This window comes from Dermacentor variabilis, chromosome 4, assembly GCF_050947875.1.
Source record: "Dermacentor variabilis isolate Ectoservices chromosome 4, ASM5094787v1, whole genome shotgun sequence".
Lineage (NCBI taxonomy): Eukaryota > Metazoa > Arthropoda > Arachnida > Ixodida > Ixodidae > Dermacentor > Dermacentor variabilis.
The window spans coordinates 149,377,127-149,390,442 of record NC_134571.1 but is presented as its reverse complement, the minus strand read 5'-3'; the positions used below and the strand labels follow the sequence as shown (position 1 = coordinate 149,390,442).

Genomic DNA, 13,316 nt, shown 5'->3' with positions numbered 1-13,316 from the left:
TAGCTCTGGAAAACATCGAAAAATTATGCCCGCCCTACTTTTCTGTCTGATTTTTAACTCTTTTTACTTCGATCCAATACGCGGCATTGTCACGATAATGTTGTAATGGCACCCCAAGATATTTTCCAGGGGTAACGCTCCAGTTCATATTGCAAAAAAAAAAATAGGGTACCTGTGGCCAGCTGCCGTGTCATAAACCTAGGCACTTAGTCCAGCTGACAACACTTCCAGTTGCGGCGCAAAAGGAAACTACCTCTTTCATAGTGTTATTCAAGCTTTCCGTATCACGGCAAAAAATTGCCATGTCATCTGCATAAGCCAGAACTCTAGTCTCAATTCCTGCGTAGATAAACCCACTAATAAACTGGCTTTTAATTATTTTCAAACAGAAAGGCTCTAAATACAAGGAAAATAAAAAAGGCGACAAGCAGCATCCTTGTTTTACAGATGATTCCACTTTTATCCTGGCGTCTAATTTCCTATTAATGACTAACTTTGCAGTGCAATCTTTGTACACCATTCTTACTCCTTTTGTTATCACTGCACCGGCTTTAACATGTTCTAAGAGCAAAAATATGACATCATGGACGACTCTGTCAAAAGCCTTTTCAAGGTCTATTTGTATCATAGCGACTCGCATGTATCGATAAGCGAATGAAACACCCTTATGAATTTATCGCGGGCATGCCAGTGCCTTGAGACGCTTCGCGTGTTTCGATTTGGCCACCTGGACAAGCTCAATCGTTGCATTTAATAGCAATTGTACGCGTTCCCTGCATCTTCTGCACTTCGAAGAATATAGATTGCTCTGAAATATACGACAATAAGATTTATATAGCGTAATATACAAAGCCACAAGAACGTCTAAATCCACAAGCACGAATGTCAGACAAATCCATGTACTTCCCATCATTCCCATGGTACAACAACGACTGCAGCGCCAGAGTTCCCCTAGTAATTTTTGTAGGAAACTCAATGGCTAACGCACTCCGTCAGTCCGCCTGCCGTAGTTTCGTCGCACAGGCCCAACAATGGAGGTCGGCGCGCGCTGGAAAGAAAAAATATACAAAAGCACGGCGCCTGCTTCCACGTGACACAGATTGGCCAATGAGGGAGCGGAGGAGGCTGGGGCGACAGGAGGTGTGGAGGAGGACGCGCCAGGGTGAGCGGGGTGGCGGAAAGATCTAAGAATGGCGCTACTTTGGAGAAATTTAGGGGTTTTAGGTTTGGCGCTTCAGAAAAATTGCAACGTAGGTATACTAGCGCAGGAATGGAATTGCTAAGGATATAATTAACGTGAGTATGCGATGGAAGCACATTTGTGATATGCACGCCAAGACATTTATGGATTTAGGTATAGAGCTTATTATAGTACAATGTCTTATCTACGTGTTTCTGTGTGTAAAGTGCCATTTGTCCTGTGTATAGATATTAAGCAGTGAGCTACGTTGGATGGCAGCCAAACTTCAGAAAATTTTGTTGAAAAACCTCTATCTCACTAAAATGTTCTTTACATGAGCGCCAACATTTCCCTTGTACCTGCGTGTTTCTTTTTAAGAATCTCTGTTGACCGCGTTTTTGAGCACACAGTACTGCTACCTTGGCGAAGTGTTTTCTTTTTTTCATTATTGCACCGTCCTAGTTCTTTATTATTTCAATGCTCCCTTTTGTGAGACTAGCTGTAACATCGATAAGTTCGGAATCTTGCGGAAACAGATTGTGTGAAACAGTAAGCCATCAAATGTCTAGCACAGCCGAAATATCGCTACTGTGGCGAAACATTTATTTAGTATATTTATGATGCAGTTTTTATGGTGCCGCGTAATAACACACTTCATGTCCAAGTGAGTAAACGATGCCCTCGCTCACAAAACCATTAAGGTGAATGAACTTATCGCCAAAGCTTTCTACAGCCTGCATGGTTTATTTAAGGATGCCAGCCATATTCACGTATACTATTGATGTTCAGTGGTCCACACGGATGTCGAACCACCTAAATTTTACCGCGCATGAAAGCCGGATCAGTTACTCCTTACCAACAAATTGTGCATGCAAGTCAAAAAGAAGGTCGAATGCTCCCATGAGAGATTAACCTTTCTTCTAAACCCGTCCTTTCTTCCTTGTGCTCAAAAGGCCGAATCTTCAATGGCACACGCATTCGTGTCACTGCAATTTACGTAAGTAAATTTTCATAAGTTGTTTAAATTTTGGAGGGCTCAATTTTGCAAGTGACATTGACTTTTGAGGCGCCTTAATTTCAGTATTCATCATCAAGCTTTCCATTTCCGTTCTACATAAGATGTCAATTATTTGTGATGCGTAGCGCTCATGACTTTTTTGTTTTTTCGTACGAATTCTGCAGAACTAGCGTCTGCGAACATGAAAGATTTACACTAACTCTGTGGCCAATCAACACCTTGGAAGCTGTGTTAAGGCAGCTCCTTATCGCAGGCTGTACAATTAGGTAGTGTTAAAGAGGAAAAATCCGCGCCATGTCTTGTGTTTCATTGTTTCGTTCTGGTAATCTCGTGTTCTTCATAATTTGTTATAAAGACCTGGAAAAATAGCACACGCAGTGAAACACAGCTGGAGGCACACACAAATGTACTCAACGTCCATTATACTTGCGTGGTTCTATTGTTATGAAAAAGACAGCCTATTTTCTCAGATTGAAGGGCTTCTCAAGGGTTTATGCGCCTTTGTTTCGCGAGGTAAGAAAGAAAAGAAAGCGCAGCAGAATGCACAATACATTGCGCTTAATCCCGACTTGTGCGTAAGAAATTATATGCAATTATTTATTCGTACTCAACTACTTTAGTGGCTATTTTCTAATTATGTATAATTTCTAATCCATTGTTTTTAACTCGCTAACGCTTATTGTAATTTAGTGCCTTTGTCTGCAAGCGATTAGATGTAACCAGTTACATTATCGATGAGACAAGCTCTAACAGCTAGGCGAGCAGGTTTGGCGCATGAGATTGCGGAAAATACAGTTGAATGACGTGATCGCGGCACACATCAGTCTAGCAGATGTGCATGTTCAGAGAGGAAAACGTAGTAGCTCAATACTTGTTTCCTCATCCTAATGGTGAGCCAGCTATTACCATGTTATAAGGCGCTTTTAACCACATTTGCCCCTGCTCGATCGCAACTACCCCTTACAACCTTGACGACAGAAAATCTCCTAAAGGGGTCATTCCACGCCAACTGTCCCAACCTTGGGGCTCGAAAATCAGCGATGTTGTTGAAGAAAATTGAGGTTACCTATTTAAAGCAAGAAGTCTTTCTTCAAAACATTTTTACGAAACAAATTTTTCAGCACCACAAGGAACATGTGAAGTTTTTTTTAGAAAGCTAGAAAATATGAGTCGTAAAACGCATGGCCAAAAAGTTTTCTCTTCTTAACTTAGGCGAGCGCACGATTTTCCCTTTGGAATGCAGGTTGGCTTTTCACTTAAAAAAAGTGTTATCGATCTTTACGTATCCGTGAGTTTTTTATACGTCACCAAATATGCAAAATTTCTTGCATATTGGTATTTATTTGCAGAAAGATAACTTTTACTGAAAGGTTATATTTGATAGTAGCTAATTTCTAGCAAGTAGTATTGTAAGTGAAAAATAATTTCGGATGAATATAACGTGAAATGGCCTGTACAGCTCGCGACAAATTTGCATAAAAGTTAGTTTTAGCCCATGTTTAGTCGTAAATTTAGCATTGAGATGGTCGGGGTAAAAAAACCCTAATTAGTGTATTTATTAGGAGCATTTATTGTCTACAAACTCAAAAACTTTTATCAAATTACGTTTTGTTTTAAACAAGAAAAGCATTTTTGAATTTTTGTTATACCGGTCTCTATGCTTGTACGTGTTTTGCCTTCATAGGAAAGCGTCCTAGCGGTAAGTAGAACTTGCGCGGACGCAAAATTTTCTGAGTCGATGGAGGAACATCTAGAGAAGATAATCAGCTCCTCAAGTTTTTACTTTAGTGATTTGTTGTAAATGATTAGCCTAGCCAATAAACAACGGGAGCCCCAACAGAGCGCGTTTAACCGGATGTCGCCGTACACCGACGGCCTGCATAGGGTCGTCACGCAGCATCGGAGAGCTATGCCGGTGAGTACAGAGTGCAGTTAGGTACACTAAGATTTATAAATGATCGAAAACTTTGTGAATAACAAAACAATATGTTGCTTCATTACGGTAAATATATAGCAAATATCAGCCAACACAATCGTGTTTTAGCAACCATGTAGGCAATGATATTAAAGGAGCGATGTCGACTCGTCATCAAATGTTTTGACATGCTTCAGTTCAAACTGCTGCATCTAAAAATATTATGGAAAGAAATAAATACGTTCAGTTGCTCGCCCTCTCTGTCTTTATTGTTTTTAAATGTTAAATTCAGACCGAATCAAGCAGTCCGCTGACATTTGTGAAGCGCAGGAGTTAATATCCAGTCTGCGATAACTGAAGAAAAAAATTTGAAGGCTCGTTCGAGTTATCGACTATAGGAAGGTTGCGCCTCAAGTCAGCGGTTCTGCAGCTTGACGGAGCAGATGGGCGCGAAGTTTGAACTTGCATTGTTACGAACTGCCGGAAGTGTGTGCTGCCGACGCGCATCAAAAGAAAGCCTACGAAACTTCTGTAGCAGTTTAGTAAAGCAGACGTGCACCAGTTTTTTTTTTTTTTTCGTGGCACGCTAAAGAAGACGACGAAGACCCAACGCATTGATTGCTTGAGTGTATATGTTTCTCGTTGAAACTCACTCTCACACACCGACACAGAACTTCCAAGCTTACACACCACACTCCAAAGGCAGCTTTGTTTCCAGATGAAAATATGCGGCGAAAAAGACACCGGCGGAAAAATCTTATCTCACTTTTCAGAGACCGAGAGCAGCGGCGAAAGCTTCGTGAACGCGGTTGCTATGGCAATGTTGACATTTGGGGTAGCCTTCCTAGTGCTCCTTTGCGAAAAACAGCACGTGACTTCCGCCTCACTTTCTCCAATACGTTCGTGTGGTCGGGGCCTGTCCGGGGTTTCCTTCCTCCATGTCGGATGCAATAAACGTGTACAAAATCAATAGCATGCGTCTTTTATTCCGGTGTTCCGACATATGAAAGAATGAGTGCGACCACTCTAAACATGGATATACAAAAAGGCTATTAAGCACAACCGCGAGGAAAAGTATCTGATGCCCTTTTTATTCTCTAACGAAACAGTGGCCACAGTCAAAACTTTAATTCTCTAGGCGGATCTGGAAGAGTCTTTCCAGGCTTCAGCATATATAGTCTGACTTCTCTGGCAGATATCACCAATAAATGTTCTGATGTCTTGCTTCAGCCACTACAGCAATACATTGTAGCTATAGGTACGGGAAATATTTGCACTTGAAATCTCCCTCCTTTCATTTAAAGCAATTGTTGAGACATTTTAATGCCCAAGAGACATCTTACCTTATTCTAAACATTGCTGTCAGAAGACCACCAGGGGAAGTGCAAGCAATGAAACACAGTAGCTTCTGCGTGAAAAAAATATAATGCATCTGAGGAACATAGGAGCGCGTTTTAGGATTATAGCCGCAACGTTTTTACAGTCGATCAGTCCAACGAGCCTTCCCATTCCTTTCTTCACTTATCGCAGACTGGATATTAAATCCTGCGCTTCACACATATCAGCGGACTGCTTGATTCGGTCTGAATTTACCATTTAAAAACAAGAAAGGCAGAGAGGGCGAGCAACTGAACCTATTTATTTCTTTCCATTATATTTTTAAATGCAGCAGTTTGAACTTAAGCGTGCCAAAACATTTAATGGCGAGTCGACATCACTCCTCCATGATCAGTGCCAGCATTGTCGCTAAAACACGATTGTGTTGGCTGATATTTGCTGCATATTTGCCGTAATAAAGCAAGACATTGTTTTCTTATTCACGAAGTTTTCGCCCATTTAAAAATCTTAGTGTATCTAACTGCACTATGTACTCACCGGCATAACTCACCGATGCCGCGTGACGACGCTATGCAGGCCGTGTCGGTGTACGGCGACATCCTGTAGAATGCGCTCTATTGGGGCTCGCGCTTTTTTATTGGCTAGGATAATAATTTATAATAAAGCAAGTAATAATTTGAGGAGCTGATTATCTTGTCTAGATGGTTCCTCTATCAACTCATGGAATTTTGCGTCCGCGCAAGTTCTACTTACCGCTAGGACGCTTTCCTACCAAGGGAAAACACGTACAAGCATAGAGACCGGTATAACGCAAATTTAAAAATGCTTTCCTTGTTCAAAACAAAAAGTAATTTGATTAACGTTTCTCAGTTCGTAGACAATGAATGTTTCTAATAAATACACTATTTAGCGTATTTTTACCCTGAACACCTCAATGCTAAATTTACGACTAAACATAGGCTAAAACTAACTTTTTGGCAACTTTGTCGCCAGCTGTAGATATTCAGCTGCTATATTCATCCCAAATTATTTTTAACTTACAGTAAAACTAGCTGAAAATTAGTTACTATGAAATGTAACCTATCGGTAAAAGTTACCTTTCGGCAAAAAAATTCCCAATATGCACCAAATTTTGCATATTTGGTGCTGTATAAAAAACTCACAGAAATGTAAAGATAACACATTTTTTAAGTGAAAAGCGTATCTTAATTCTCAATGGAAAATCGTGTGCTCGCCTAACTTAAGAAGAGATAGCTTTTTGGCAATGCGTTTTACGACTAACACATTCGAACTTTCTAAAAAAACTTCACATGTTTCCAGTGGTGCTGCAAATTTTTTTTCGCGAAAATATATAACAGAATGACTTCTTGCTTTAAATAGATACTCCTCAATTTTTTTCAAAGAAATTGCTGATGGTCGAGCGCCAAGGTTGGGACAGTTGGCGTGGAATAACCCAAAGACGATTTTCCCAGCTTTTCATTATCGCAAGGAGCACTTCTTTCGAGACCTACCTATAGGATGGAGGGTGCTTCACAAAGAACCCGGAAGTGAGCGCTGCGCGATGAATAACCACTGTCATAATTAGGCGCAAGGCGTCCGTAGGTAACAATACCATCCTTCATTTGGTCGTGCATATCCACTTTGTATTTAATGTCGCTGCCGGATCTGTAAATCAAAGTAGAGGGAAGACGACTAAAATTTTGAAAATCATATGTTAGTGTAGATAAATAATGTCTGACTGACTCAAGACGTATTGAAAGGGCCAAGACAGCTGGTTTTATTTAATATCTTTTCATCATCAGGCTATAGGATGTCCACTGCTGGACGAAGCAATCTGCGATTACCCCTGTTTGAAATTACCCCAATTACCCCTCCAATTGCCCTCGCAATGCGTGAAAGGTTCCAGGTAGCGCCTGCGAATTTGTTTTTTCATCACCCCACGTATCTGCCGTCCTCTACTGCGCTTCTCTGCTTTTGGCATCGATTATCTAACCATAATGTTCCAACGGTTACATAACCTATGCCATTGCATGACCTGCCGAATGCCATTTTTTTCTCAATGTCAATTAGAATATCAGCTATACTCGTTTGCTCTCCCATTCAAACCGCTCTCTCTCTGTCTCTGAAGGTTATGCCTAGTATTCTTAGCTCCATCGCTCTTTGTGCGGTCTTTAACTTGTTTTGAAGCTTCTTTGTCAGTCTCTAAGTCTCTGTCCCATATGTCAGCACGGGTAAAATGCACTGATTATGCACCTTCCTTTTCAATGATATTGGTAAGCTTCCAGTCCGGAGCTGACAATTTCTACCGTATGCAATCCAACACTTATTTTTGTTCTGCGATGTATTTCCTCCTCATGATCAGGGTTCTCTATGATTAAATGATGTAGGCAAACGTACTCCGTCACAGACTCTAGAGGCTGACTGGCGATCCTGAACTCTTGTTCCCTTGCCCGGTTATTCATCATTATCTTTGTCCTCTGCATATTAATATTCGACCCCTCTCTTGCACTCTCTCTGTTAAGGTCCTCTATCACTTGTTGTAACTCGTCTGCAGTATTTTTGCATACAACAATGTTATCGACAAACCGAAGGTTGCTGCGGTATTCGCCTTTGATCCTTACTCCTAAGCCTTCCCAGTTTAATAGCTTGAATATTTCTTCCAAGCACTCGCTGAATAGCACTGGAGAGATTGTTTCTCCTTGTCTGACCCCTTTCTTTCCAGGTATCTTCCGACTTTCCTTGGGCAAAATTAATGTAGCTGTGAATCTCCGTAGATATTTTCCAAGATATTTACGTAAGCGGTCTGTACTCCTTGATTACGTAATGGCTCTATGACTGCTAGTATAACTGCCTCTATGACTGCAAGCGTAAGTTCAAGTGCCAGCAGACGAAGCCCTGTAGCTCCGTCTGTACTGGATAACGATAGAGCTGCACAGTGGCGGCCATCATGAGAAGACTGGGTGACCTCATTTGCACGGTCGTATCCGTTATTACCGCAATGGCCCAGTATCCACTGATAAACTACGTTGCGTTTTTTCTTTATTGCGTAGAGATGAAGATGTCTCATATCAGCGACGAATAGTTCATTCGGTCGATAAGGAAATCGCGACATAATGCACTGGAGAACAGCCTTGGAATCGAAGATTGACCACGTGTGTTACGGTTCTTCGATTATGAATTCTAGAACTGCAAGGCGGGCGGTGAGTTCTGAAGACGTCGCTGATGTAAAATGCGATGTCTTGAATTTATGGTGACGGGCTGCGCGGGAATAACACTGCTCCTGCTGAGCTTGCAGAAGAAACTGAACCATCCGTGTTAATGTGAAAGCATTGGCTGTTTTTCTCATGCAGGAGCAGTAGTATGGCTAGTTGTAGAGCTAAAAATGACGATTGTGTTTTCTTTTGCATTCCAAGAAGGCTTGGGAGGGCTTCGAGGGGCTGTAGGCACCACAACAAAAATGGTGGTTTTGCTACAGGTGCGACGTTTATCGCTGAACTCTGAGTGGTGGCCAAGAAGCAGGAAGTGAGGCGAGGTGGCTTTACGGAATTCCGGCCAAATACGTGACGTGCTTTCCTAAGGCATCGATGCAAATATATGTAGTGATTAGATGATCACGCGTCATGGCGACAGTCCCTGCTGAAGATGCACATCACGGAAAGCCAAGGCGTATTCTGAGCGCTTTAGATAGAACCTACTGGAGGACGCGTACGTTCGTTCTTCCTGTCCTGCGTAGCACAGGCAAGCTGTAGATCAACAGCATAAAGTTGAAGCATCGCTCGTACAGATGCACCCAATGATTTTATTCACAGAAATCTTAGCACGTGAGCGATGACGGTGAGTCGCTTTTTTATGTAGGCAATATGACGCTTGAGGGCAAGTCGCGATCTATTATTAGTCCCAGAAAGCGACAAAAATGTCCCGACAAATTTTTGACAAAAAGCATTTAGCGCCCTAAGCATGCTATACCTATAAGAAAGACAGTAGTAAGGCCAAATTGAAAACATAGTAATGTCAAATTAGTTTGCGAGAGTAATGTCCTATAGTGTAAAAGCAGAGTAGCGTCCTCAAGCGTGGAGCGGAGGAACAAACTGAAGGCAGGCTAAGAAGTGTTGCGAACGCTGACGATAGTTTTGTATTGTTAGTTAGAGCCAAGCTAGAACCCTCTACGAACAAGTCGCGGGCAATAGCGTTCCAATTCTAAAGTTTATGATATGGCTTAGTCTTTAATGCCTCAGATATAGTCAGTACCTTGACACTCCATCAGAAAGATTCGAAAGCTGAACAAATCAACTGGCAAACCCTTCAAAATTTTGGAAATGAAATCAACAAGGCTACTATTTTTTCTTTGAAAACGAAAACATCGTAATGAGCGACAACTGTGCCCAAAATTTGGAACTTATGGGGGTATAAAGTAGTGATTCACTTTCCGAACAACTTAGGGCAAGCGAGGAAACCATGACGAAAACCGTCAAAGCAATCATGGAGAAAGAAAACCGAATCAGCGCATATCGACATAGTCAATAACATGGTATGGCTTGCAGGCCGATGTTCTTAAGGGAATGGGAGAAGCACAAAAATATAAGCGGTCAGGAGGTGACCTGAAGGCTAGGCTACGGAACGCAGAACATTCTAATGTCAAAGCAGTTGACTTGGTTACCTCTATGTCAACCCTACTTTCACATACGTCTCTACCGACGAATTGTGACGTTGTACACTGAAGTCTTGAGGAAAAGTGCATAACTAGTTACTGCCAGCATGGATACCAAAAGACTTCCTCACAATGGCAACCTTTATGCAAGGAAGAGTCTAGCAGAATAGAAAAGGTGGTCTCGCATGTTGCTACATTTGTGTATGCGTAGCCCTTATTTTATTTCTCGCTTTTCTTCCTCTAGTGGCCTCCTTGGCTGATTCTGAATTGCAGTGATCAAGACCCACGGAAGTCCATGCATGGGCCTTTGGCGAATATGATCGAAGTGCTGTCCAACGAAGGCGGCTTCATGTGAGCGCTTGGGAAAATATATTTTAAACTTATACCGCAATTACATAGTTTATGGGTGCATCACATGTCTAGGATAGATGCAGTGTGTAGTTACAACTAGTAAGGCCGGTTCACCATTTTCAGTTTAAAAGTCACAGTACAAGCCCAAAGCTGCAACTAATGCACTTCTTCCAGACAGAATAATAGGGCCACTGACGAGAAATTGACGTTTCGTTCTCATCATTATTTATGATTTTGAAATTTTGAATCCCAACTGTTTATAGTGTCCTAGAACCCCTGAGATGCATTTTCGGAGTTGAAGCCATGGATTTTTTCGGCGACCACATTTCAACTCAAGGGATCAGGCCAGTGGAATCACGGGTGCGCGCAATCGAGTACTTCCTCTCCAACCTCCTTCTGAAAGTTGAGCGAGCTTCTGGAGCTCATAAATTTTCACAGGCACTACACTTCCGTCCTGTGCACAAGTTCTCCACCTGCTTACAGACCTGCCGCGTGGCAACACCAAAAAAAGCTTACCTTCCACTGGTCCTGGGAAAACGAACACTGCTTCAAGGAAGCCCGAGGGCGGTTGGCGACTGCAGTGTTACTGATTTATCTATTGCCCGATGCGCCAACTTGCCTTATGGCAGACGCGTCGGCAAGGGCAGTGGGTGAAATACTGCAAGAATACAATGGCGCAGACTGAAGGCTGCTCAGCTCCTTCTCAAAGCGCCTCAAACCTACTGACGCTCGCTAAAGTACCTTAGCGAGGGAGAAGTAGGTAATCTGTGGCGCTGTCAAGCATTTCCGTTCTTTTTTCTTTTTATTGAGCGCTGTGGCTTTTACATTTAGACCAAGCACAAGTCGTTCACCTTCGTTTTCAAGAACAACAATTCGTCGTGCTCAGAGCATGAGCTTCGACAATTTTCTTTATTTCCGAATTTTCTAAAACATACGCCGTATCCCTGCGACCGAAGATCAGGCAGCTCACGCACTGTCGTGGATCGCCGCTGCGCCTGCTTGGCCTGTATATTTCTAAGGTGTAGCCTCCGCCCAGCAAGACTGCTCTGAGCTGCACAAATTGCGGGAAAAGGGCTCGTCCCTGCAGCTAGTGGAGGTTCGGCTTCACCATATAATAACAATAGTCACATGCGACCCATCGCAAGCAGCTCTTCGCCTGATCGTTCCCCATCAGTTTGAGCTGTCAGCATTCGATTCACTGTACGGGTTAAGCGATTCCGGCTCCAGACCGACACAGAGGCTTATCAGAGACCGCGTCATCTAGCCAGCGATGAAGAAATACTTTGGCAGCTTGGAAAGAATATTCAAGTTCAAGTTACATTGCACAACAAAAAACGACACAGACGTAAGAGAAGACGACACACCAAGCGCAAACTTTCAACTAAGTTTCAACTAAGTTTCCAACTAACTCTACTACGTTCAACTAAACTTAGTTGAAAGGTTGCGCTTGGTGTATCGTCTTCTCTTACGTCCGTGTAGTTTTTTGTTGCGCGATATCACTTGAGTAATGGATTACGAACTTGCCCGGAATGCTGCTCTCATTAAGGGCAAGAATATGTCGAGCCTGTCAAGGCGTGAAAGTGACCCGGCACACGCCGAACGCGTGTACCGTTTCGGCTAACAGAGAGCCGTTTCGATCACGTGCATTTAGACTTAGTGGGGCCTCTTCCGCCCTGCCAAAGAGTCATATACCTGCTCAAGATGTGGACCGGTATTCAAGGTGACTTGAGGCGACGTCTCTACAACACATCACGGCTGAAATAGTGGCGGGATTATTTGTCGCTGCGTGGGCGTCACGTTACAGTTGTCCTTTGCACGTAACTACTGAACTAAGCTAACAGTTCCTAAGGTCGCTTGTTTATGCCTTGACGAGAGTACTTGGCACGCGCCTTCATAACACGACGGCTTACCACCCACAGAGCAATGGCATGGTTGAGTGTTTTCACCGACAACTGAAGGCGTCATTGACCGCCCCGCTCGACAGACAGTATTGGTGTAGAGTATACCCCTAGTACTACTGAGCTGTGCACAAAAATCAAGGATTACGTTGAGAGAGAGCGCAGCCGAGATGCTCTGTGGGTCAGCAATCCACGTTTCATGCCAGTTTTTCGGTACCCCTGCAGCAAAACACTCCGTCAACGGCCGCGCTGCACTTAGGCCACATGGCTCGCTCGACCAGCTTCGACCTACACCACCACGTGTCGTGCGCGGGCAGCCTGTGTTTAGTTTCCCGACAATGGACGCAACACCGCACGTCTTTCTGCAGTGCAATTTTATCAAGCCACCATTAACTCATTCCTCTGAAGGCCCCTTTCGTGTAGTTTCGCATTCAGAGAAAACCTTCAAGATTGACGTTCGTGGCAAACAAAAGAAAGGGTCGTGTGACCGCCCGAAAACAGCCTATCTTGAACGTAAAGTTTTAATTCTTTCCGCTATTTACACCGGAACCTCCAGCATTCTAGAAGAGGGAGGGGGGCGTTTTAGCGACCATCCGTCACTTCTCCACTCCTCACCGTGGGGATCATTGGCCCCTGCTCTTCCTTGGAACCGAGGTAACGGGCCGACTCGGGCGTCACCACAACCACTCTGCAAACCTGCTGTTACTGTTCAACAAAGCCAGTCGCTCTCCGTTCTCAAGCTGACAAACCATGTATTCCTTGGCACCGTCAAACGAAGCTCCTAACAGGTTTCAGCATGAAATGGCAACCGGCAAAGCAGATTAGTTGGTGATGATACTGGCCAGAATCTTAAAATGGGTGCAGCGCATGTTCCAAACGGCGTACCTCACCGCAACACGCCATATTTTGCACTGGCCTATATGGACGCAGCCCAGCAAGAAGAGGAAAATAGGCTGGAGGTGGCACGA

At 43.3% G+C, this 13,316-nt stretch overlaps 1 protein-coding gene across 3 annotated transcripts in view; it reads left to right on the top strand.

Annotated features, from left to right (window-relative positions):
* The window catches only part of LOC142578004 (glutamate receptor ionotropic, delta-2-like), a 100,332-nt gene that overhangs the window by 36,805 nt on the left and 50,211 nt on the right, over positions 1-13,316 (top strand). For 2 of the 3 annotated variants that reach the window (XM_075687430.1, XM_075687432.1), the window contains exons 2-3: positions 2,134-2,177; positions 10,344-10,450. In XM_075687430.1, the coding sequence (XP_075543545.1) occupies positions 2,134-2,177; positions 10,344-10,450 (151 nt within the window). The remainder of the gene's footprint in view (positions 1-2,133; positions 2,178-10,343; positions 10,451-13,316) is intronic. The other variant, XM_075687431.1, reaches the window with a different exon arrangement.